This window comes from Bos taurus, chromosome 8 (genome assembly GCF_002263795.3).
Source record: "Bos taurus isolate L1 Dominette 01449 registration number 42190680 breed Hereford chromosome 8, ARS-UCD2.0, whole genome shotgun sequence".
NCBI lineage: Eukaryota > Metazoa > Chordata > Mammalia > Artiodactyla > Bovidae > Bos > Bos taurus.
In genome coordinates, this window is record NC_037335.1 from 43,673,218 (window position 1) to 43,698,207 (window position 24,990).

The window sequence follows — 24,990 nt, forward strand, 5'->3', positions numbered from 1 at the left end:
GGAGGAACTATGTCCAAATCAGTGATTACGATGGGATTTGGGGATTCCAGGTGCATTTAAAGTATTAATTCTAGAACTGACATTTGCTGACACAGCCCAAAATGTCACCTTATATTTACCTCACTTTTCAACGTTAGCTGGGAAAGAGGAGAGGGGTGGGGGACTACTGGCTGTACACGCAGATGCCGAAATACCCAGCCACCCCTGGCATTTCTGTGTCTTTTCTGCTGCATCACTCAGGTATGAGGGCGTGAGACGTACTCTAAGCAATTATAATTTTCACGCACGAAAAGCTAGGAAGGAGCCACCCCATCTCTGTATGGTCACTAACTACAACTGCACCAAGACCCTCCACAGAAGCTCCATGATGGATACAACCCTTCACGTTTGCCGTTCTGATTTTCATTCTGTCTTCCCTTCCTTTTGAATAAAACTCCTCTGAAATAAAAAGGAAGGGACTCTAAAAATAAACATTTGCCCAACCTTTCAACCATGAGCTTTATAAAAGCCAGGTAAGGGAACCACAGAGAATTAAACCTAACAGTTTGCAGCAAATCTGACAACAGGGAAGGTATAGGAAGGAAACGTTATCCTTCGTTTCGATACCCAGAGAAGCTCAAGTGGCAAGTCTAAGGATGTGCATGCGGTTTACAGCAGGACCCCATCTTACACCTCATAATTCACCACCAGGCTGTGTCACTGAGGGAAAAGGAAGCCACTTATATATGAATACCTTCAGCTAAGACATCTGTTGCTAATGACCATTTCCTGAAGAAAAATACACATGACCACTAACTATCCACATGCTGGCCTGAAGGTGCATCAACCACCAAAGTCAAGACAGACTCCATAGACAGAGGTCAGGGAGACTAAATGGTCAGTCTACTGCTGTGGCCTTGTGGCCAGCTGCTGCCAACTGTGTGGAGCTGATCTTAAACCATGTACACAAGCCACTACATACCAAGTAAAGTGACTGCCCCCAAGCTCTGCTGTCTCTTCACAGGTAACTGCTCCACCAAACATGTCACTGACCACAGGGATAAGAAGGCACAGCAAAAAGTGTCACACTTGTGATGGTTCCTGTCTCCCCATGTAGGGGCCACCCGAATCCCCAGCCTCTGTGTAGTCAGAGAAAACTCTGCCAACCAGGTCTTCCAAGCGAGGCTTCAACTGAGACAATGCCTTTCCTTTCTGAGGGGTGAGAGCCAGAAACCTACAGCTTTTGAGACTGGCAGAAGCAACAGCTGAAGGGCCATGGGGGCTCTGAAAACTTGGGATATATACACACATGTGTCATACATATGTATACATACAAGTGTGTGTCTACATACATATGTGTACGTCTACGTATCAATCAACTTCCTAACTGCAAAGAAAATCAAATCTCAGCTGAAATAAATGATTACTAATAGCCAATCTGGGCCTGTCAACCACAAGGTTATATGACGACCAAGAGCATGAGTGAACCAGCTGTATCAGTGACCAACTCCTTACAACTACAGTCACCCTGGCATCATGTACATTTTCATCTTCCAGATCCAGGACCTGTGTTGTGCAGATTTTGTCCATCTGGGTCTCTGGAAATCTAACATGCTCTCAGAAACTGCATTGCACAGAAAGGTCACCAGTATCAAAACCATGTGGCAATTCTCCAAATAAACACAGAAGCAGGAACTCTCTGCGTGGGTACAGCCCATGGCATGGTAGGAGGACTACATAAACTCTAAAACAGGGGGCCCGTATCTGCAGCAAAGCAGCCAGCCAACTCTGTGGGCAGCACCGGGTATCATTGGAGGCTGCGTCAACCGCCAGCCTCACTCGTGCTTCTCAAGGTTTGTTCCATCACAAAAACAATACCGGATTGACAAGTCAGAGAATAAAGATGTCTTCTACTCAACAATAAAGCAAGAGCAATTATCTGAACCCAGCCAACAAAAAGCATCCACTTCTATGAACACACCAGTTTTGAGATGAAATTGTCTGCTCCCACTCCCCACGCCCAGAAAGGAGACACCAACATAGGCAGAGCCTGGAGACTCACCTGAGGCTTTTCTGTCCCTGGACTAGACCCAGCCCCCAAGTGGCAGTAAAGTTGACCTGAGCAGAAACTAAAGGGCTGGGACTGAAAGAATTTCAGAGCTAAAGAGCTGAACTTACTGAAAAGACCACTGCGGATGCTGTCACGGAAAGGACTCACCAGAAAGTCAACCACAGAGGAGGTGACAGAGCTGCTCTTCTACACAAGTTGAGCAGTCACAGTCATTTGTACCAGGAGGCCAACTTGTGAGGGAAAGCTCTCAAAAACTCAAAAGTTGCATTCATTCCTTCCTTCCTTCTATACCAACTGGGTGCTTAATGGTTTAATTCTAAAGTAGGAAAGGTCATTTTGTCATAACATTACCATACACAGGTAACTCACCTTAGGTTCAGGTGAGTCTGAAACGAGGAAGCCCAACAACTACTCAGAATGTGCAGGACTTTATTGCAAGTCAAAATACAGACTGCAGACATGCATTAATAACGAAAATTAAAAAAATACATAGACAAGGGGGAAAGACAAATAGTACAACAGGAATACGACACCCTAAGAAAAACTAAGAAAATAATAAGCAGCAGATTATTAAATTTGCAGGGACTGAAAATACCAAAATAGGGAGGAGAAACAAAGTCACTGCAGATTAAATATGGAGAGCTTTAAGCCAATTATAAAAGATCAAAGAGAACAAGAGAGGGGAGGAGTAGCTTTACAAGTAACCGAGATAGGAGACCTTGGGAGAAATATGACCAGGGTAAAATCATTACAGTTTACAGTGAAAGTCATCTAGGGATGGCTCCAGACAGAAATTCACTAGAGGCACTCCAGAGAGAACAGCATGGGTACAGCAAGCAAAGAGCTCTTTATTTTCAAAAGGCACACAACTCCGGAGGGTTGTTTCTTTCTGTGCAGAACCATGACTAGGACTGGCAAGGTGAAGGATGCGGTGGCTTGAGCCGTATTCTGGATTCCATACCATCCATCTGTGGCTAGGAGCCTCTGTGTGGTCTGCATTCCATGGCCCCACGGGCCAAATGGAGAGGAACTGCTGTGGAATTAGCAGAAAGCCTATCTCTGAAACTCACTTGACACTTTATCACCTGCCAGAAAATCTGATCTGCCCTCTTTGAATAAGGTCAACTTCTCCCAAAGTCTCAACGCTTATTAATTATCCTAGATTTTAACCAAGAACAGCACAGTCAAGAAAAGAGCTGCTAATGCGAATGATGTTAACTTTTAACTATAACGTCTCACTGGTGGAATAATCTGTTATTTACATACATTTTCAGTGGCTACCAATAAAAACTCGATGAGGCTGCCACCTGGAAAGAGCTGCCTGTAGCTTAGAAAGGTGCCCTATGCACGGAGGAACACGGAGTCCTGAGTAAAGTCAGGTCTTGAGTCCAGGTCTAGTGTCTTCTTGCACTGATGGGAAAAACTAGCTCTTCACTCTGAGTCTGAGTAGTTAATTTGGGGTATTTTTGTTTAGCAAATACACTGGATGCTACATAATATCAGAGTCAGAAAGCCAAGAAAGTACACAGTGCTAACAACAAATGACCACTACAACTTGCATTTAAGATCAGGGGTAATGCCTGATTTATCAAATTTTATTTCTTACCAAAGATTCTACACATCACCATATAACTTTGAGGCTGGTTAAAGCCTATGGTATGACTCAAAATACAAAATGAGAAAATGTAGTATATTAATAATGTAGCACTTACTGAGAAAATAAATCTCAAGCAAAAAAAAAAAAAGGAGAGAGAGAAGCTCTGGACATCAACTATTTTGCTTACCACTGTACCTGGATATAAACTGCTTACCTAGCTTAGTAACCTGGCTACCTAGTGGGTCCCAAATTACTATCATGACCAGAGTAAGGGAGCTCAGTACAGGCCATGAGCATGGGCTGCTGGAATCCCAACTCCACTACTTAAAATATGTGTGATCTTAAGCATGGTACTAAATCTGTTTCTTTATAAGTAGAAAAAATAGTTCCTATTTTACAAAGTTGTTGTAGAGATTAAATGAGAATATAAATAACAAAGCAGGTAAGACCATACCTGGCATGAGGCAGACAGTAAATGAGGGCTCATAGTACTGTAATCATTATTATCTCCTTTGAAAACATGATGCCAAAGAGTTGGGAATTCAACAGATTACACACCCAGGCGGCAAAGGATAAAGCATTGCCCGTTCTCTCCCTTTATACTCAGGAATCAGAAAACATTATTCACAGTCGTGCATGGATCCTCAGTTTGAGAAACACCCCTTATTCCTGCCATGCCAGCTCCTGGCAACACAAACTAATGTGAGAATTACATTTCTTTGCATAATCACCCTTTCTATGCTCTGTTTCTTCAGTCCAACCCAATTCTCCCCTGCTCTTAGATGCAAGCTTTTGCTGCCTGTCAAACTCCTCTCCGTTGCTGTAAATAATCTCTCTCCCTCTTTTATATTACCTTTCAAATATTTATAGACTGTTATTCTCCTTCTCTCCAAGCCATACATCATTTTTGTTGCCTTTCCCTTGGATTCTCTCTAGTTTATCTACATCTTTTAGAAAAAAACAAACCCCAGGTGCTTCATGATGAAAACAGCGCACCCAAAGCTAACAGCCCTGAGCCAATAAGGCCCCTTATTCAAAAGCCACCAGAAAACTCTTTGATGTGCTTCTTCTTCCTTTTCCCCTGTAACTCCTAATACCATCTCTCAGATAAAAACATGGGAGAGTGCGATAGGGAGGTGACTACCACCCTCATCCAGCGGATGTCGGGGCTCCACAAGGCGGCAGCGACAGGGTGGGGTGCCCTGGGACGGCTGCAGACACACTCAAACTTGCTAATGAGAAATTATGCACAGTACATGTCGCTCCCACTTGTGCATTCCTTCCTCATCCACTGCGTTAGAAATGAAGGTGTTGGAATCATGTCCTTGGGACTCCTCTTCCCTCCCCGGCCAGGTCTGTACCAACGTGCCTGCTTTCTTCATTCGACAGGCAGGGTCCCAGGTCTGAATCGTGTTACTTCTGTCCAAACTGAGAGGGGCGGCAAGATAGAGGAGGTGCTCTACCTGTTTTGCTGATGGTAACTTCCTTCTACTCAAGTCCTGGATATCGGTGTGGTTCTCCAACACTCCCTACTCCCTTTAAAACGGGTGAGAGATGGCTAACACTAAAGACATGTGTCAGTACAACTAAGGAAACAGAAAGAAAAAAGCAAAGCCAAGAAAAGAAGGGGAACGCTTACTCATACTTCACTGTGTGAGCATTAAGATGGATGCGTCTCAGAGACTCCTAGTTGCTGGTGTACAGGCTGGGCTGGAGGAACAGTGAGGGGTTACATACGCCTCACTTAGAGCCACAGTTCACATGTCAGCTCATGGAGCTAGGTTTTTGAAGAAACACACACACACACACAAACAGTTTATGGCTAATAGGGTGGGTCATATCCGGCCTCATTCCTCTGCTCCTCGTTGTAGTATCTGAAACTTGAGTTTGATGGCCTGAATTTCTGTACTTTGTTGTGGTTTACAAAGTTTTACATTAAAATCTTAGTTGAGCACCACACTGATTCTGTGAGATAAACTGGGAGGCATTATTATTAATATTTTATCTATTTCACAAATGAGAAAACAGACTACTCAGAGAAATAAATGAACTGCTCAAAATCAAAAAAATTGCATAACAGGCAAGTTTTTGGACCCAAGATCTTATGTTCTTTCAACAACATAGAGTTTCCTCCCCAGGTATCAATATAGTTATCCAGGTAAAAGCAAAACTCTGTTTCCACGTATCTTCATCTTGAAGACCTTTGATCAAGCCTCTACTACCACATACCACTCTCTTAGAGGGACATCTGGCACTAATAGACTGGTTAATCTGTTAACTAATCTGACACTACTCTGGAAATTGGTAAATAACAATTAGCCCTCACCCTGGGGGAAGCACAACCCGAACATGTATCAACCAAAGAAGCAGTAAAATCATTTTGAAAGAGTCTATGGCTCAGGAAGCAACAGTCAGAACTGGACATGGAACAACAGACTGGTTCCAAATAGGAAAAGGAGTATGTCAAGGCTGTATATTGTCACCCTGCTTATTTAACTTATATACAGAGTACATCATGAGAAACGCTGGACTGGAAGAAACACAAGCTGGAATCAAGACTGCCAGGAGAAATATCAATAACCTCAGATATGCAGATGACACCATCCTTATGGCAGAAAGTGAAGAGGAACTAAAAAGAGCCTCTTGATCAAAGTGAAAGTGGAGAGTGAAAAAGTTGGCTTAAAGCTCAACATTCAGAAAACTGACGATCATGGCATCTGGTCCCATCACTTCATGGGAAACGGATGGGCAAACAGTGAAATAGTGTCAGACTTTATTTTTCTGGGCTCCAAAATCACTGCAGATGGTGACTGCAGCCATGAAATTAAAAGACGCTTACTCCTTGGAAGGAAAGTTATGACCAACCTAGATAGCATATTCAAAAGCAGAGGCATTACTTTGCCAACAAAGGTCCGTCTAGTCAAGGCTATGGTTTTTCCAGTGGTTATGTATGGATTTGAGAGTTGGACTGTAAAGAAGGCTGAGCGCCGAAGAATTGATGCTTTTGAACTGTGGTGTTGGAGAAGACTCTTCAGAGTCCCTTGGACTGCAAGGAGATCCAACCAGTCCATTCTGAAGGAGATCAGCCCTGGGATTTCTTTGGAAGGAATGATGCTGAAGCTGAAACTCCAGTACTTTGGCCACCTCATGCGAAGAGTTGACTCATTGGAAAAGACTCTGATGCTGGGAGGGATTAGGGGCAGGAAGAGAAGGGGACGACAGAGGATGAGATGGCTGAATGGCATCAGTGACTCGATGGACGTGAGTCTGAGTGCACTCTGGGAGTTGGTGATGGACAGGGAGGCCTCGCGTGTTGCGATTCATGGGGTTGCAAGGAGTCGGACACGACTGAGCAAATGAACTGAACTGATGGGTAACACACAGTCTAATTTCATGTAACATTGGTAAGGATAAGATTAGTCTCTAGCAGCCTGGATTATCTGACTAGACAAGTGTATCCCACTCTGCAGTCATGGCTGTGCTGACTTATTATACACCAGACAGTAATATTGGAATCTGTAGACCACAGCTCCAGACAAGAATGTAAAATGGTTCAATCTCTGGAACCCTTAGCTTAACTTGAGCTCTGCCCATGGTTACACTGAATGAGGGCATTAAGAGAAGTTGGAAGAGTGTGAAGAACATGTCACGTGCATCTGCTCCACCATGGGGACATTTCTATTTGGCTCTGGTCTGCTGATGGGGAACCAGATGAGCCACAGGCTCCTCCACTCGTCTACAGAGCACAGTGACCAGGGCCAATCCTTGGGCTCCTGGCCTCTGCAGTCTGCCCCCAGCTGTCTCAGTCTCCTGGCTTAAAATACCAAATAGTGTGTGTGGCGGGGCGGGGAGGGGGTCGGGCAGGGATTGCAACTCATACCACAAAGTGCCAATTCCATAATAAACGAGGAACTCTCAGATAAGAAATTCAATAAAGAAATGGACAAAGGACACATACAGATGGCTCACAGAAAAAATACAAATGATCTTGTAACATATGGAAAAATGTTCAGTCTAACAAAGGAAAGGGGAAATATCAACTATATCAACTATATTTGTTTTCTATTGCTGTGTGACAAACCGCCACAGATATAGCAGCTTTCAGTTCAGTTCAGTTGGTCAGTCGTGTCCGACTCTTTGACGCCGTGAATCGCAGCACGCCAGGCCTCCCTGTCCATCTAAACCAATGCAAATGCATTATTCTTGCAGTTTTCTGGGCCCATAGTCTGACCGAGGTCTCTCCAGGCTGAAATCAAGGTGTTAACGGGTCTGTGTTTGTTTCTGTGGGCACCAGGGGAGGATCCTTAACCCTGCTGAGTCAGAATGCTGGAAGAATTCGGTTCCCTGTGGTTGTAGGACTGAAGTCCTATTTCTACACTGGCTGTCAGCTAAGTTCCAAGATTCTAGAGAACTCCTGAAATCTTTGCCTTGGCACCCCCTTCCTCCATCTTCAAAGCCAGCCACAGTGGTCAAGTCTTCTCCTGACTTTGAAACCTCCTGGCATCTTCTGTCGTGGCATCTCTGGTGCAGCCAGGAAAAGTTCTCCACTTCCAAGGATTCGGGCATTAGAATGGGCCCACCTGGAATCTGGGGTCCACCCTGCTTGCAGACCCATGAATTAGAATCACATCTGCAAAGTCCCTTTTGCTCTGAAGGTAACATCTTCACCAGCCCCCAGGACAGGGGTGAGGACCTCTCTGGGGGGCCATTATTCTTCTGACCACCCCACACGTACCAAACTTTCAGACTAGTAAAGCCCCGCAGAACCTAGCACTGCCAGTGTCATGGCAGCTTCTCTCTGGAGGGAGTGCTGCAGGCAACATCTACCAAAATTACATGTAAACTTGCCCTCAAAACAGTCCTCCTGTCCCCTACTTCTTCCCGGCTCTACTGTCACCACCCTGGTGCAAGCAGCACCCCTTTGCCTGGGCAACTGCAGTCTTCGCGTGCTCCCCCTTCAAACTACACTCCACACAGCAGCAGAGACCTCTGAAGAGAATAAATCAGACCACAGCACACACCCTGCAACACTCCAGTGACTTCCCATGGCACTCAGCATAAAATCCCAGCTCCTTCTGTGGCCTCCAAGGGCCAGCGAGTTGTGGCCCCCAGCTACGTCACCCTTGCGCTCAGCAATGAGCACACCAGCCTGCATCCTGCTCTAAGCGCGTCTCACCCTGCAGTGCCTCCTGCCTGGCTCTTCCTCCAAACCTTGACCACAATGGCTCACTGTCACTCAGGAGGAGCTCGGATTCAATCTCCTTCGAGGGGCCCTCTTTCCCTAACCACCCTGTCAATGCCATGACCCCTGCAGACACATGCATCCCATCACTCTGTCTCCTCAGTGCTCCTACTTTCTGAAAGCATCTTGCTCACTCACTGGTGTACTTGTTTATCCACTGTCTCCCCTGCTAGACGTGCAAGATCCACAAGAGACAGATGTTTTAGGCACTGATATATACCCCAGGCCTAGAAAAGGGTCTGACCCAATGCAGTCACATAATGAATATTTGTTGAATAAGTGAAAAATGAAACAGGTGGAAGAAAGGGAAAAAGGGAGGGAGGGACTCTGGGCCAAACAGTCGACTTATCAGCAAAGATGAATTCAACTCAGTTCAGCAAACATTTACTAGTGTTAGATGGATCCAATCTGCTTCCCAGAATTACTGCATATACTGTATTTTGGATAAACCCTCAACTTCAGGACCAGAGTAAAGGGTGATGCAAAAATAGGGGGTAGCTTTATAAATGCTGAAATTAATACCACGTCAGCTGGGAGCATACACTGGACTGAGCTGACTCTGGGTGTCTGAAGCATATCTGAGAACTCTCACTGCCAATAAACATCAGAAAATATGCTATTACTTGAATACTGAATTGGCACTTCCTTCTGACAACAAACCAGCTACTTATAGCCTCTTTTAAGAGTTTCTTGTGCATTTTTTTCTGAAAAGTATGCTCAGAGGTATTGTACACTAAGACGGGATTAGTGATTGTAAACTCTGACAGACATGAGAGACCAGAGGAAACTGCGTTTGAAATACAATTTGGTTCAGCAAATTTGGTCATCACATTGAATTTTTTTACAAGTTGAAAAGTAAGACACCTTTAGACTGAGACAGAAATTCAGACACGCACTTACAGAGATGCTTGGGACCACTGCCAACGGAACCATGACTAGTCAAGAACCAGTGAGACAGCAGCCACAGCCCCCAGGGGCCCATGGGCTTCACAGCACTTCACAGAGCATTTCTAGGCTCAGAGTCCAGATCACCTGGCAGAGGTACAGAATTCACAGAATCGCGCATCAGGCCTTACCCTGGGTCCCCTTCTCTACTGACCTCAGCCCTCTGAGAGACTTTACTGGAGTTTAAAAGTCCTCATTACCCAAGAGGCACAGATTAGACTGGTGTATCGGCTTCCCTGGTGGCTCAGCTGGTAAAGAATCCACCTGCAATGCAGGAGACCCCAGTTCGATTCCCAGGTTGGGAAGATCCCTTGGAGGGGGGGGCATGGCAACCCACTCCAGTATTCTTGCCTGGAAAATCCCCATGGACAGAGGAGCCTGGCAGGCTACAACCCATGGGATTGCAAAGAGTCGGACACAACTGAGCAACTAAGCACAGCATACGAACAAGGACAGAAGTCAGCAATAAAGCAAAAATTGCAGACCTGGGAGAAGGAAGAAAGGAAAGAACAGATGTTGACAAGATAAAAGCAATCATCTCATGTGAGTCTACAGGTGATTCCAGAGGCCAAGAAAGCCAAGCTAACAAAAGAGGCTGTGTTCAGCAAAAAGGTCATGAGAGGGAGAGAACGCGGAATTCTCACTCTGTAGATTGAGACTTTCAGTTTGGGAAGATAAACCCTATCGAAGGATGGTGAGGAGGGTTGCACAACAATATGAATACACTTAATGCCACTGAACTGTGCACTTAAAAACAGTTAAAATGGTCAATTTTATGTTCTGCATATTTTGCCACAATAAAATCTTTCAAAAATAAATTAGCTAGTAAAACAACAGACCAGACAGAAAGGCATTCACAAGATCCAGTGTGTGGCTGAAGGGGTAGTCAATGGACAGGATCCCTGAACCAGCAGATAACCAGGAACCCAAGGGTCAAGGACTCGGGGGGACACTGTGGAACAGACAGGAGAAACAGCTAACACAGATGAGCTTTCTGACATTCCAAAAGTCTCCTACGGCAGCAAATGTAAAGCTGTACAGCACTACAACAACACTTACGTTACCACCTATAAAGTTTCCCAATGCTATCAACAGCTATGACAACCTATGATCTACTCTCTTCTCACTGGTAATGTGGAGAACAGCTGTCCATTCTCCCCAGCTCTCGGGTTTCTCTTCTGCTTTCCACACGAGTGATGGCAGTCTTCCACTTTTAGAAGCCCAAAGATAAAAATTGTTCTTGCTACGTTTCTAGGGCAGTAGAATCCCCTCTCCCTTGTTCTGGGGAAATGCTTGTCACCCAAGGTCTAGGAAGTTGCTTAAGCCCTTCAGAAACAAACCAATGTTTCTATCAGCCAATACTACAACAAAGAAAACCAGTCACCAGGTTCTTCTGTGGTTTAATTCCTCAAACACTACTCCTTTCACTATAAAATATATGCGCTAATGAGGGAAAATAGGAAATTTTTTAAAGGCAGTATTAATATATTAATATTTCTAGTAATAAGAAGATGCAATCCCAGAGAATCCTCCATGATCTAAACTTCTGGTCACCAAAGACCCATCGACTGGGTTTTGTATCTTTATAGTTTCTGCCTGAATGAAGGCATGCTACCTTTTAATTTTAAAAAACTTTAGCATGAATTTTCTGACGTTCTCACACACTGCTGGTGGGAATGTAGTAAAACAGTGCAGCCTCTTTGGAAAACTCTGACAGTTCCTCAAAAAGTTAAACATAGTGTTACCGTGTGCGCGTGTGCTAAGTCGCTTCAGTCGTGTCTGACTCTTTGTGACCCTATGGACTGTAGCCTGAGAGGCTCCTCTGTCCATGGGATTCTCCAGGCAAGAATACTGGAGTGGGTTGCCTTTTCCTCCTCCAGGGGATCTTCCCGGCCCAGGGATAGAAACCACTTCTCTTATGTATCCTGCATTGGCAGGTAGATTCTTTACCACTAGCACCACTTGGGAAGTGTTACCATATGCCTCAGAAATTGTGGTCTTTTGAATATAGTCAAGAGAATGCAACATATATTAATACAAAACTGACACCAAAATGTTATGGAAGCATTGCTCATAATAGCCAAAAAGTGTAAGCAACCCAAAAGTCCTTCATCTGATGAATTAAAAAACTCACCATACCCATACAGTGGAGTAGTATTGAGTTTTTAAAAAGGAATAATAAATATTAATACAGACTACAATAGGGGTATATCTTGCAAACATCAGGCTAAGTGAAAAAAGTCAGCTATGACCCCAGTGTAGGAGCAGACGGAGATGACTACAAGGGAAGAGTTTCTTTTAGGAGATGAAAACGCTCCACAGTTAGATTACAGGCATGGTTGCACGGCTCTGCGAATTTACTTAAAAAAAAAAAAAAAGCACTGAATTGTACACTTTAAACAGACAAAGTATGCAGAATATGAATTATACCTTAGGCTGTTAAACTAATTTGAATTTTTAGGCATCTAAAAAATCAGAAACACTTAAAAATATCACCAAAATTGCAGACTGATCAGTGATTTTACTCTGTATCTGCAAGTGGGTTCATGATCACTAACACAGTGTTTTAAAACAAAATTTCAAATTTAACCGTCATTAATTTATTCAGCAAAACTTTACTGACCATGTACTAGAAAGCCAGGTACCGTAATAAAGTTACATGATGAATAAACTGCAATCCCTGCCCTTAAGATTACATTTTCACAATGGAGACAGAAGTGCAAATCAGTCACACGCTTCTTTTGACTTTTTACATATACTGTTATAAAACTAATTTTATTTTGTAATAACTTTAAATGGAGTATGATCTATTAAAATATTGAATCACTATGTTGTACACCTGAAACTAGTAATACTGTTAAGTCAACTATACTTCAATTAAAACCAATTTATAACTTTAAACACTGTATTTACCTTTTTTGATGGCTCCGAATTTTCAGTCTAGCCAAGGTAGACCAGTAGGCTACTTCCTATATATTTTGTTGTCAACTTTTTTATAGAAATACTGTTTATGGAGAATTTCTATCAGGTCAATTAACTGCTATATTTGACATGTAAATAGAGACTGCCCTTAGAATGAATAAAATTGATTGAGATGTTATACTAGGCCATCAAAATGATCAGTACAATTAATCTTAAGGGTTTTCTTTCATTCAAGCCTCCTATTCTTACTTCAGTTTAAGGAGATTTCATTTCATTAAACATTCTGGAAATTTCTTTGACTCTGAAAATAAAATTGGGGAATACTTTTATCTGAAGGCCTTTTTAAACCCAATTTCCACATCTTCCATCAACTTGAAATTGAGCTCTGTCTAAAATCAAATGGAGCTCATCTCATCTAAGTGGCCAGAATCCTAGAAATATCGGCTCTCAAGATAAATTGGTAAAATGTTTAGGTTTTTCATTTGAAATGCTTCTTTCTGTGCAACATGGAAAAGTGCAAAGATAAAAACTGAAATACTTTAACTCCACAGGAGATTTTTAGAGCAGCAAAACTACTTGGTATGATACTATAATAATGGGTACACACCATCATTTATTCAGAGAATGTACACCACCAAGAGTTAACACTCTGGACTTGGTGATGGTGGCATGTCTGTGTCGCTCATCAGTCGTAACAGATGTACTTTTGGTAGGGGATGCTGATAATGGGGGCACTGTCTACGTGTGGGGGCAGGGGATGTATGGGCAATCTCTATACGTTCCTCTAAATTTTGCTGTAAATCTGTAACTTCTCTAATGAATAAAGTTTATTTTTAAAGAAACTTAAATAACTCAACATCTTCAGCTGTTAGTTCATCAGTCATTTCTCACTGGCAAAAAACTGCATTGGGACATTATCCCATTTTAAAACTACCACACTGCATGTTTGTACAGCATTTGAACCCTTAGAAAGCACACAAGCAGGAAGGCATGTGCTGCCTACCGAATGAGTTCTTTCTCTGTGCTGAAGTGGAGTTACTGCTAGCTAAGGAAGAGAAGTGAAGGAGGGTGTCCTGTCAATATCAGACACAGGCCTGGCTGACCTAACAGGGGAAAGGTGAGTGAAAGCAAGCCACAGGTCACAGGTCACACGCGCTGGGCAGTGGGGGAAGGCCTGAGACGGCAGGAGGCGGCTCAGCATGGGGGAGTGTGAATGCGAGTGTGTGTGGAAGCCCAGGGTGCTCCAGAAGGGAGGGCCCCAGGAGATAACATTCAGGTTCTCACTTACAAAGGACACATATGCCAAACCAAATTCTCTACAATGCAGCCCTTCATCTGACAGCTCTGCACAGAAGAGCCAAGAATTATGGAGACTTTAGCATAAGCTCTAGGTAAAATGGCCTTCTTTCTACTTGCTGCACAGGAGGCTAAGGAAAAGCAAAATGCAGTATGAAATAAATAGGAAGGAGCCCACATGTCAAAGAGGAGGAATGCTTATGAGATTTTTTTTTCAAGTCAGCTGATACCTTTCAAAATATATTATTAATATATTACATATATTATGCTTATGAGATTTTTTCAAGTCAGTTGATAACTATATATATGTGTGTGTGTGTGTGTGTATTGCTAAAATTTAAAAAGTAAAACCATAGAAATAATGCTGAAGTTGTTATTAACTCATTGTCATTTATAACTAAAGTTGCTCACCTTTTTTTCTGGACGCCTCCAAAATGGCTGGGAAGAAATCATTTGTTAACTGATAGTACACTTATTAGCATATCTGATCCTGTTCATATAAAAGATACCACTGAACAAAGCATTTCTTCAAAACGTTCCTTCACAGTGTTACCCACAATTATAGAGTATTTCATAATCATTGTTGGAGGAATCATCCAGCAGTGTTTTGATCTAGCTTAGCCAATCTTCAGCTAAGGATCGCAGAGATTGTGGTAAGTTAACTTACTCAGAGGGATCAGCTCTCTAATAGATGAAATGACAATTCAGCAAATTCAATTTCCTTCACAGTGGCCTCAGGATTCAGCCAATAATCTTGGCAATAATTCTTGGGCACTTTCAGGAGCCAAAAGGAGATAACTAAGAAGCCTCAAGGACATAAATATCTACTGGATTTCACTAAGCCACACTGCCCTTGCAGTCAACATCATGTATTAGAAAGAGAAAGTGAGCAACCTGCCCCTTCGTGGGAGCCAGTTGGTGGGCTGCACAGTTCCATTACAACTTTCACCTTTCACAAAATAACTGCAAATCCTAGCGTTCCACATTGATATAACGGAATACCAGGCCATTAAAAAATGCCATGGTTTTATATTAAAAAAAAAACTACACACAAGTGGAAGCAATATACTCCTGCTATGTTAAATATATACATTATAGATATACATATACACAGGAAAACAATAGACAGACAGGTAAAGCTTCCACCTGTAATCCTGAGGTAACAAATAGAAGACCCACAAGTTGGGGTTTGGAACGTAGTCATTGAGTATGTTTTTGTACTCTATAAATGTGTACCAATTCCTGCATAAAGCTAAATGTTATTTTAAAGAAATTCTTATCTCTAGAGATGTAATCTTAGTTACACATTTGTCAGTAGTACATGATGTAGGGCAGGAAGTTGGACACCCCATGTGCTACATCAAACTTAAGGAACATCCTTCAAGCTGTCTTGTCTGCTTCACTCTCTCTCTCTCCCTCTCTTCCTCCATCCCTCCCTCCCTTCACTGCCTTGTCCATTTCTCTCTTTATATAGTTTAATTCTACTGGCATTTCTGTTTTCCTCTTGCTCATGTCCCAGAATTTCATGATCCCAACTCAAGGGCTTCGGTGGACGTCCTGTGAGTGATGATGATGGACGAGGCTCCTGCCCTGCTGAGATGAGCTAGGCTGGTTCGGAAGGGCCCATCTTCCCAGAGCAGGCAAAGCCTCCTGCCCTCAGCTGAGCCCAGGGCACCGCACACCACTGGCTTCCACACTCCCTCCCTTGGAGCGTTGGTTCAAGACTCTGAACTGACTCCAAGGTCCATCAGCTCCAGGAGCAAAGAAGGGAATCTGGTCACATCCTCCTTGACCCTGAACCTTCTGTCATGCTCCTCTGCTGCTTCTATTTGTAACTTTCCCTATCACCACTCTGAAATGCCCCGCAAGGACTTCTTGGTCACTGTGAACTCCATCTAGCCTGAAATCCTTCAAGGCTTCACCACGGTGGGGTATAAAATCAAACATGAAGTGCAATGTGGGATACAGCAGGGTAGGCCAAGTTCACCCATGGTTCCCAACAAAATGCCCAGGACTAATGCTGATCCATCACGGGCCTGTCCCTGTATTTCTCCCTGTGAACACCAACGGCTGCAGCTTTCTGTGCCAACCGAGAATGGTGCTGCCCCTGCTGTGTTTCGATTTGCCCATAAGCCCTAAATCCCGTCTGAGGATTAAACCATAAACTCTAATCATAACTGTCCATTTTCCAAGAAAACACAGCAACTATTCTCACAACCTCCCTTCACAGGCAGGCGGCAAATCCGTGGGCTCTGGGATGGGACAGACCTGGACTGAATCCCAGCTCAACTCAGCCTTATTCTGGGGCAGTTTCCTTACCACTGGTTTCCTTATCTGTAAATAGGAATAGTAATTCCTACTTCCTAAGATATTTGTGAACATCAAATGAGCTACTCCCCTCTCTACTCCTCTGGCACCCCCACCACCATTCCCGTATCAGACCTCCAGCTGAATCCGCCAGGTCTGCCCTGACTCGATACTATCTTCTGGTAATTAGGTACAGCTTAAAATTCCAAAGTGTGAGAATCATATTTCTGATAGACATACTCCTTCCCTTCTTATGAAAAGGAAAGTTCTGAAACGGCTATAAATATGTTTTATGCACAACAAAGCTAAAACAAGAAAATAATACCATCCCCTTTGTTAGCTAGAGATTCTGTAGCCCCAGGAACACACCCAAGGATAGGTGCGCAGACACACCTGCCTGCAGCAGGTACTGTAACTCTGTCGCTCACCTGGCTTCTCTGGTGCCCTCTAATCTTCTTCTTTATAATAGTCAAGACTCTGAGGATCTTAAAAAGCCTCAAAGAGCTCATCCCTCATTTTTGAGAAGAGGAAACAAGACCACCAGAGAGCTTAAGTTACTTGTCTAAAGTTGCACAGCTATTTAATGACAACTAGGCAGCTGACCAAAGCCTTTGACTGTGTGGATCACAATAAACTGTGGAAAATTCTGAAAGAGATGGGAATACCAGACCACCTGACCTGTCTCTTGAGAAACCTATATGCAGGTCAGGAAGCAACATATAGAACTGGACATGGAACAACAGACTGGTTCCAAATAGGAAAAGGAGTACGTCAAGGCTGTATATTATCACCCTGCTTATTTAACTTACATGCAGAGTACATCATGAGAAACGCTGGGCTGGAGGAAGCACAAGCTGGAATCAAGATTGCCAGGAGAAATATCAATAACCTCAGATATGCAGATGACACCATCCTTATGGCAGAAAGTGAAGAGGAACTAAAAAGCCTCTTGATGAAAGTGAAAGAGGAGAGTAATAAAGTTGTCTTAAAGCTCAACATTCAGAAAACTAAGATCATGGCATCTGGTCCCATCACTTCATGAGAAATAGATGGGGAAACAGTGTCAGACTTTATTTTTTGGGGCTCCAAAATCACTGCAGATGGTGAGTGCAGCCATGAAATTAAAAGACGCTTACTCCTTGGAAGGAAAGTTATGACCAACCTAGACAGCATATTAAAAAGCAGAGACATTACTTTGCCAACAAAGGTCCGTCTAGTCAAGGCTATGGTTTTTCCTGTGGTCATGTATGGATGTGAGAGTTGGACTGTGAAGAAGGCTGAGCACCGAAGAATTGATGCTTTTGAACTGTGGTGCTGGAGAAGACTCTTGAGAGTCCCTTGGACTGCAAGGAGATCCAGCCAGTCCATTCTGAAGGAGATCAGCCCTGGGATTTCTTTGGAGGGAATGATGCTAAAGCTGAAACTCCAGTACTTTAGCTACCTCATGCGAAGAGTTGACTCATTGAAAAACACTCTGATGCTGGGAGGGATTGGGGGCAGGCGGAGAAGGGGACGACAGAGGATGAGATGGCTGAATGGCATCACCGACTCGATGGACGTGAGTTTGGTGAACTCCGGGAGTTGGTGATGGACAGGGAGGCCTGGCTGCAATTCATGGGGTCGCAAAGAATGAGCGACTGAACTGAACTGAGGTAGCTGACAACTTTAGCCCAGTGATTAAGCACAGCAAACTAACTTATGAAAAGTTTACTTAAAACCTACTCCAAGGTTACATTTCATGGAGCCTTAGAAGGCTCAAGATTCTGTGAATCTCAGCGGGTATATTTAGTATGAAATATATGTCTTTATATTTGCCAATGGGATGTTGCAGATCCTAGTTTGGTGAGCTTCTTAGAGCTCCTGTATTCTAGACGGAACTTTGTGAGAAATGGAAGCACATACTATCCCATATGGCCAGCTTTAGCTACGTATGTGCCTGTTGAACATCTAAAATACGACTAGCGCAACTGAGAAACTAAATGTTTAAAATTTTTAAATTTTTACTGTTGTAAAATACATGCAACATAAAAACAAACATCTCAACCATCTTTAATTGCACAGTTCAGTGATACTAACTACATTTGTGATGTATTGCAACCGTCACCATCATCCATCTCCATAGCTCTTTCCACCTTGTAAAACTGAAACCCTATACTCACTAAACAATAACCCTCTATTCCCCTCTCCCCCCAGCCTGTGACAACCACCAATCTACCTTCTGTCTCTAAGATTTTGATTACTTCGAGTATGTAAGTGGAATCATACAGTATATGTCTTTTTGTGACTGGTTTATTTCATTTAGCATAAAGTCCTCAAGGTTCATCCATGCTGTAGCATGTGTCAAAATTTCCGTCTTTTTCAGGCTAAATAGTTTTCTTTTTACCACATTTTGCGCTTCCATCCATCTGTCAGTGGACACCTGAGGTGCTTCCACATTTTAGCTATTATGCATAATGCTGCTATGAACATGGATGTAGAAATACCTCTTTAAGATGCTGTTTTCAATTCTTTTCAGTATGCACTCAGAAGTGGAATTGCTGGATCATGTGATAATTCTATTTTTAACTTCTGAGAAATCACCATACTGTTTTCGATAGCAGCTGTACCGTTTTACGTTCCTACTAACTGTGCACAAAAGTTCCAATTTTTCCTACATCTTCACCAATATTGTTATTATCTGGTTTTCTGATGGTAAGCATCCTAACTGGTATGAGGTGGTATCCCATTATAGCTTCGATTTGCATTTCCCTAATGACTAATGGTATCAAGATCTTTCCTTGAGGTTTCTACCACTTGTATATCTTCTCTGGATAAAAGTTTTAATTTTACTTCATTGTAATTAAATTTAAGCAGCCCAATGAGGCTAGAGGCTTCCATGTTGGGCAGTGCAGCTCTAGAGCACCATGATTCTCAAGGTAATTTACAGATCCAGTGCAGTAAGCACTGTGAGATTTGGAGGCAGATGGATCCATTCAGGTACTTTTAGTCTGACAGATGTAGCCAGTCACTAAAACTTTTTATACCTCAATTTTCACATAGTATAAAACAGAATTAACACCTCCTTCTTCTAAGAATGAAATCAATCAGTATACATCTCTAGCCCCTGATATACTCTTAGCACATAAGAGAGAATTTAAGCCAATGAGACATGCCTTGCCTCAATTCCAGTGTCCATGGAAACTCAGAACCCAGAATCTGTTTTTTTTAGATATGTTCCCCAAGTGGAATTGCAGTCCTTCCCAGAGAAAGGACTTTCAGCTTTAGGAAACAAGGATCTTTGGCTCCCACCAGGAGGATCCCGTGAATGGAAGGGGCTGACTGAGATGAATTCTGGACTAACTTCTCCGGTATTCTGTGATTTTGACTCTGTCCAGATTCAGCCTTGGCAAAAAAAACAACAGGAAAGTGAAGCTGTCGAACTTCTGGTTCTAGAATTCAGGCCCACCTCCTTTGTGAGGCAGCCAAAACAAACCTTCAGAGGCAGGATCTTTTAAGAAACCCTCTAAGCTCTACATGTGCTCTGGGACTCAGAACCATCCTGAGGCTCTGTCTTTGTGGCCACACCCTTCTTCCCTCCAGCGGGCCCACAGGCTTACCTGGACCTGGAGCTGCCGTGCTGGGGGTGCTGGCCGGTGGCGGCTGCGAGGAGCTGCTGCTCTCAATCATCAGGCACGGGTTGCCGCTGCTGTTCTCTCTCTTGACCATCAGTTCAGCCGTGCTGGGCAGCGGGATGGGGTGACTGATCCCCAATTCCTCTTCCTGGGCCTGCTGCCGTCTCAGGGCCACCTGGAAGCACAGGGCAGTGGGTCACCCTCCAGCACCCCAAAATCACTCCTACAGCTTTGCCAAAACCACTGAAGCCCTGCCCATCCCAGAGACCTCCATCCATTACCTCCAGGGATGAGGTCTGAGAATCCTTCATTTCTTCCCCCACCCCCAATTTCTTTTTATAGCCACCCAGGTAACTCTGATGTGCAGCCAAAGCTGAAAAATGGTTGAGAGTCAGAGGTCCTTTAGAGCTTTGAGTGAGTGCTCAAAAACTTTTCAATAAACAAATGTGTGTGTAGACTAGGAGGAAAGATTGGAAGAGAAAAAGCTGCAGTTAGCAGAGGAATTCAAAGTGAAGAGCAGAAGTCAGCACTGACAGATTAGGAAGGAAGGAGAATGGGATCACTCATTGCTTGCTTCCACAAATATGGAAAAGGCCACTGTATTAGGAACCTCGATCAGCAAGATATAGTAAGATTAGATTAGATCCCAAGGTACTCACTGTTTAAAAGGAGAGACACGAAGCAAACACACAACTACAATTCAAGACAAAACGTGAACCACCACAAGACAGGCACAAAAGGGGCTTTAAGTGCAAGGATGAGCGGAGGTGGTGCTGCAACGGGGCCGTGAAGAGCCGCATGAGTGAAGCCTGACAGGCAAGGATGAAGGGGCAGAACTACCCCCGACACGGGAGCAGGGTAGACAGTGAAGGCAGAGGCTGCTCAGGAAACCCAGAGCCCTATTCGGTGGGGTGGAGGGATTGTGGAGGGAAGTAATGGGGAAAAGGGGGCTGCAACATGGTGTTGGAAGTCCCTGGAGAAAGAGGTGGAGGTGGAGAGAAAAGGAGAAAGCAGGTGTGGTATCTCCCAGTGGGGGCTGGAAAGGACCCAGCATACCTAAGACACTACTCATGGTCCCTCTTCTTTTAAAGAACAGTGAAAGGTTGAAAAGTTGTGTCCAAAAAAAAAAAAATTGTATTTTTGTTTACAAGTAACCGAAAAAGGCAGACTTTCTGTTGAAAGTGACCACTGGTGATAATGGAACAAGAAAGGGAAGCACCTGTACCTCAGAGGCTGAAATACAAGCCAAAAAGTTGACATCAAAATGGTGAACCAGAAGCGTAACTACAATTTACAGACTGTTTTAGGAAAACTGTAGCCTTTAAATTGAGAAAGATGGTTAACTTGGAAGTAATTTTACTAACAAGAGGAGTCTTCAACTTAAAAAAAAATCTTTGAATATAAGATTGAATAATTAAGTTTAAGTCTTGAGTTTTCTATTATTAACCAAGTTTAGAAACAGAATATTAAGGATTTGACCACAAATGTTTAAAAGAATACCCATGAACTTGTGAAGTATGTCAATGCAACAAAAAAGTGCACTTTAAAAAGCCCTGGTTTACACAAATCTCACACATGCACACAACATAGAGTATTATACAGTCCATAAACTAAAAACACTTTTACAAAGACCTCTCAAGGGCTCTTAGGAAATGCTATTTAAATATGAAAGGTGAGGCAATTGATTTAAAAATGCATTTTAGGCTCTTAAGATCAATTTCAAGCTATTTTAGAATGATTGTTACATGGCTGTTTAAAGGATTTCACTCAGCACAGCACAAGCCTTCTGGTGTGGAAAATACTCGTTTTATACTATTAAAATAATTTTTAGTTCCTTTTGTTTTTAACATAGCGAACAGCCTCCTTACAAATTAGTACTCCTACTAATACAGCTTATTCAAACTTAATGGCCCTGCTGCTGTTAAGTCGCTTCAGTCGTGTCGGACTTTGTGCGACCCCATAGACAGCAGCCCAGCAGGCTTCCCCGTCCCTGGGACTCTCCAGGCAGGAACAGTGGAGTGGGTAATGGCCCTACTCGGATGCATATTTTTCTTACATTATGAGAAAAATCCCCCTCCCAAGCATACTCTCCACACTAAATATTAAAGCCAGCAGCTAAATATTCAGAAAAAAATTTTCTACCTACAAAAACAACTAAATGCCGTTGTTTTTTTTTTTCCAGTAAGTTCAGTGATGCATTTAAATGCTATATTCAGTGTATTCTTTTCCACTATAGATTAAGCTAAAAACCAATAAAGAATACCAAGTAAAACAACCTGTATTTCCATGACTTCCCTCACAGTCTGTGAAGACCGAATCTACCTATTTTAAAACATTTTTTAAAAATGGGTGTATATAAAAAGTATAATCTCTAAGAATGTTAAGTCCTGTTCAAGGCTCTTACTGATATCATTTTCAGTGGAGGATATTTATCCGTTCCTAACCAAAAATAGCACGTCGTTAGTAAACATTTCTTTGTAATATTTCATTGTAAATAACCTGTTTTAAAAGGATGGGACAACTTTTAGCTGGAAAGAATGTGTATTATTCTCTTCTAAAAATTCTTTCAGGATACCAACGACTTTATTTCTGTTAAGGTACAAAAGTACTGCCCCAACAGCAGACAAAACCTCAAACGCTTGCATTTTCTCCTCTGCGTGGTCGTTTAAAATTCTTAAGTGTGTTTTAAAACACATTCAAAGTAACCTGTACTTGAATATCTTCGGTCGAGACAGCAAACTTTAAAGCGCAAATGAAATTTCCCTACTGCTCAAAATGGCTGAGCCAGGATCCACCGCGGCGAATACGAAAAAGAGCGCCAAGAGCACAGCGAGGACCACGCCGCGCCGGCGTCCGTTAGGGCGACTTTTCCAGAAAAGCAGACTCCCGCCGCGACGCGTTATCCGCAGAAGCTGCGGCCGGCCGGGTCTCTGCTTCCCCCTAACCAGAACCCGAGAAGGCACCGTCCAACACCCCCACCCAATTATAAGCTCCCTGCTCGAGGCGGAGTCAAGGATCCGAGGGAGCAAGCCCCCCAACTCTGCTCAGAGAGTGAGGTCGGATGCCTAGGGCTCCCCGAAGGGCCGAACACCACAACTCGCTGCTGGAGGCGGGGTCAGAGATCCCGGGGACCCCTTCCCTAGCAGCGCGAACCCCGCAACTCTCTGCTGGAGAATGAGTTTAGGCATCTCGGGGACTCCCAAGCAGAGCGAACCCTGCAACTCTCAGCTAGCTCTGAAAGAGAAAGTCAGACAGTCAGAGGGTCCCCGAAGGGGCGAACCCCACAATTCCCGCTGGGTCACGGATCCGGAGCTTCGGGAGCCGAGTGAACCCCCCACCCCTGGCTCCGCCTGCGGCATCGGAGACGAGTCCAGGCCCTCGGAGCGCAACATCGGAGCCTGGCTAGGACCCCCGGCCCCGAGCGCGCAGTGGCTGTCGGCAAGCACCGCCACCTTCCTTCAGAACCCCACATGGCGCCCCAGGGACCCCAGGGGCTTTACTCGAAAAATTCGGGGCTGAAGCCCGGTTCCGGACGCCCGCACTCACCTGCGCGGCCATCACGCGTTGTCTCTCTGCTATCAGGTTGCACTTCTTGCACTGGCAGTCCCGCCACATGCAGAAACGCTTGTGGCCCTTGAGCGGCGACGCGTAGCCGTGGTTGCGGCACCGCGCGCACTTGGGCAGCCGCGGAGACTTCTTGCCCGAGACGGCGCCCGTGCCCGACGCTCCCGAGTCGGATCCGCTACCGCCGCCGCCGCCCCCGGCCTTGCCCTGAGGTGGTGCCCCCGGGGTTTGCGGGGCCTCCGACGGTGCGGAGGGCTTGCTATACGCATCATCGTTGGGCATGGTGCCCCAAGGAGAAGCGCAGACTCTCCGGTAGCTGCAAGGGGGTCACCCGGCCGACGGCGAGGCTGGAGAGGAGGAGGCGCAGAACGCGTACGTTCTGCAGCCGGAGGCGCAGCTGGACTGGCGAGGTCGGGACTCGCAACGCCCAGAGACGTGGGGGGTTGTGCCCTTTATTTGCGCGCGCGCGCGCGCGGCACAGAACTTCTGGATACTTTTCAGAACGTTCCCGGGACTGCCTGGGCGGGCGAGAGCTCTAAGGAGCGCCGTCACGCCCACCACCCCCCAATTCTAGCCACTCGGCTCCCGCTGCGTGCAAGCTTGCAGGAGCTGCAAACACCGAGGGCAGTGCTGGAGGGCTACTGCGAGCGCACACCTGGAGCAGGGGTGCTCCCCGGGGTGCACGGGCTGCCAGAACACGCTGTACTGAGGAAGCTGGGCTCCAGCTCAGCAAGGTAGCTGTGCAGGCTGCTGGGAGGAGGTGCAGACCCCCCTCTGGAATCCTCCCGCTCCCTTCCCCCCAGCGACGCCCTTCTGCAAGTTCCATAAGACAGACTGACAGAGGCCAGCTCAGAAAGCAGTTTCTTCCTCATTTAAGATAAGTCTGAGGCTGAAGGCCTGAACAAAGAGAAGCCTCTGCAGTTATATCAGCAAATAAGACCCACAATGGGAGAGTGGGTCCATGCGCACCCCAAATTGGGCCTGTTCTCCGGTTGCCTCTTCCTGGACCTGTGTTCACTTGCTCAAGAGATTTCCACTTGCTGGCTGCATATAACTTTCAGATCTAGAGTTCTAGTCCTTACTTCTCTCTTCAGTGGCTTACAGGTTCTTGCCTTTGAAGCAGCCTCACTTAGGATCTGCAGGCACTGGAAATTCGGTCTTTTAAAAACCTCTGTTGGGGTTGCAGGGGACAGAGATGAGCACATTTATCAAAATTCATTCCACACTTAAGATCTGTGCATTTTAATTATACCTCCAAAAACCCCAAATCCTCTTACAGTCTTTCCCTCACTGCCACTCCCCACCATTTTTGTCTTCTCTCTGCACTTGCACAGCAAATCCAACCCATTCTTCCTGCACACCAAAGTGTCCCTCTAAAGCCAGCCCTTCTCAGGTCTGAATCTCTGCAGTATCGTCCAGCTGGTCTCACTGTTTCTTAGTCTTCCATTATAATTCC

General features: G+C 44.5%; 1 protein-coding gene across 2 annotated transcripts in view; it reads right to left on the reverse strand.

The window, feature by feature from the left end:
* The window catches only part of DMRT1 (doublesex and mab-3 related transcription factor 1), a 96,406-nt gene extending 72,416 nt beyond the window's left edge, over positions 1-23,990 (reverse strand). The window contains exons 1-2 of one of the 2 annotated variants that reach the window (XM_024995945.2): positions 23,517-23,990; positions 19,956-20,145 (exon numbers count right to left, since the gene is read on the reverse strand). In XM_024995945.2, coding sequence (XP_024851713.1) covers positions 19,956-20,145; positions 23,517-23,816 — 490 coding nt within the window. In that variant the 5' untranslated portion in view covers positions 23,817-23,990. The remainder of the gene's footprint in view (positions 1-19,955; positions 20,146-23,516) is intronic. The other variant, NM_001078060.2, reaches the window with a different exon arrangement.
* Between the last annotated feature and the right edge of the window lie 1,000 nt (positions 23,991-24,990).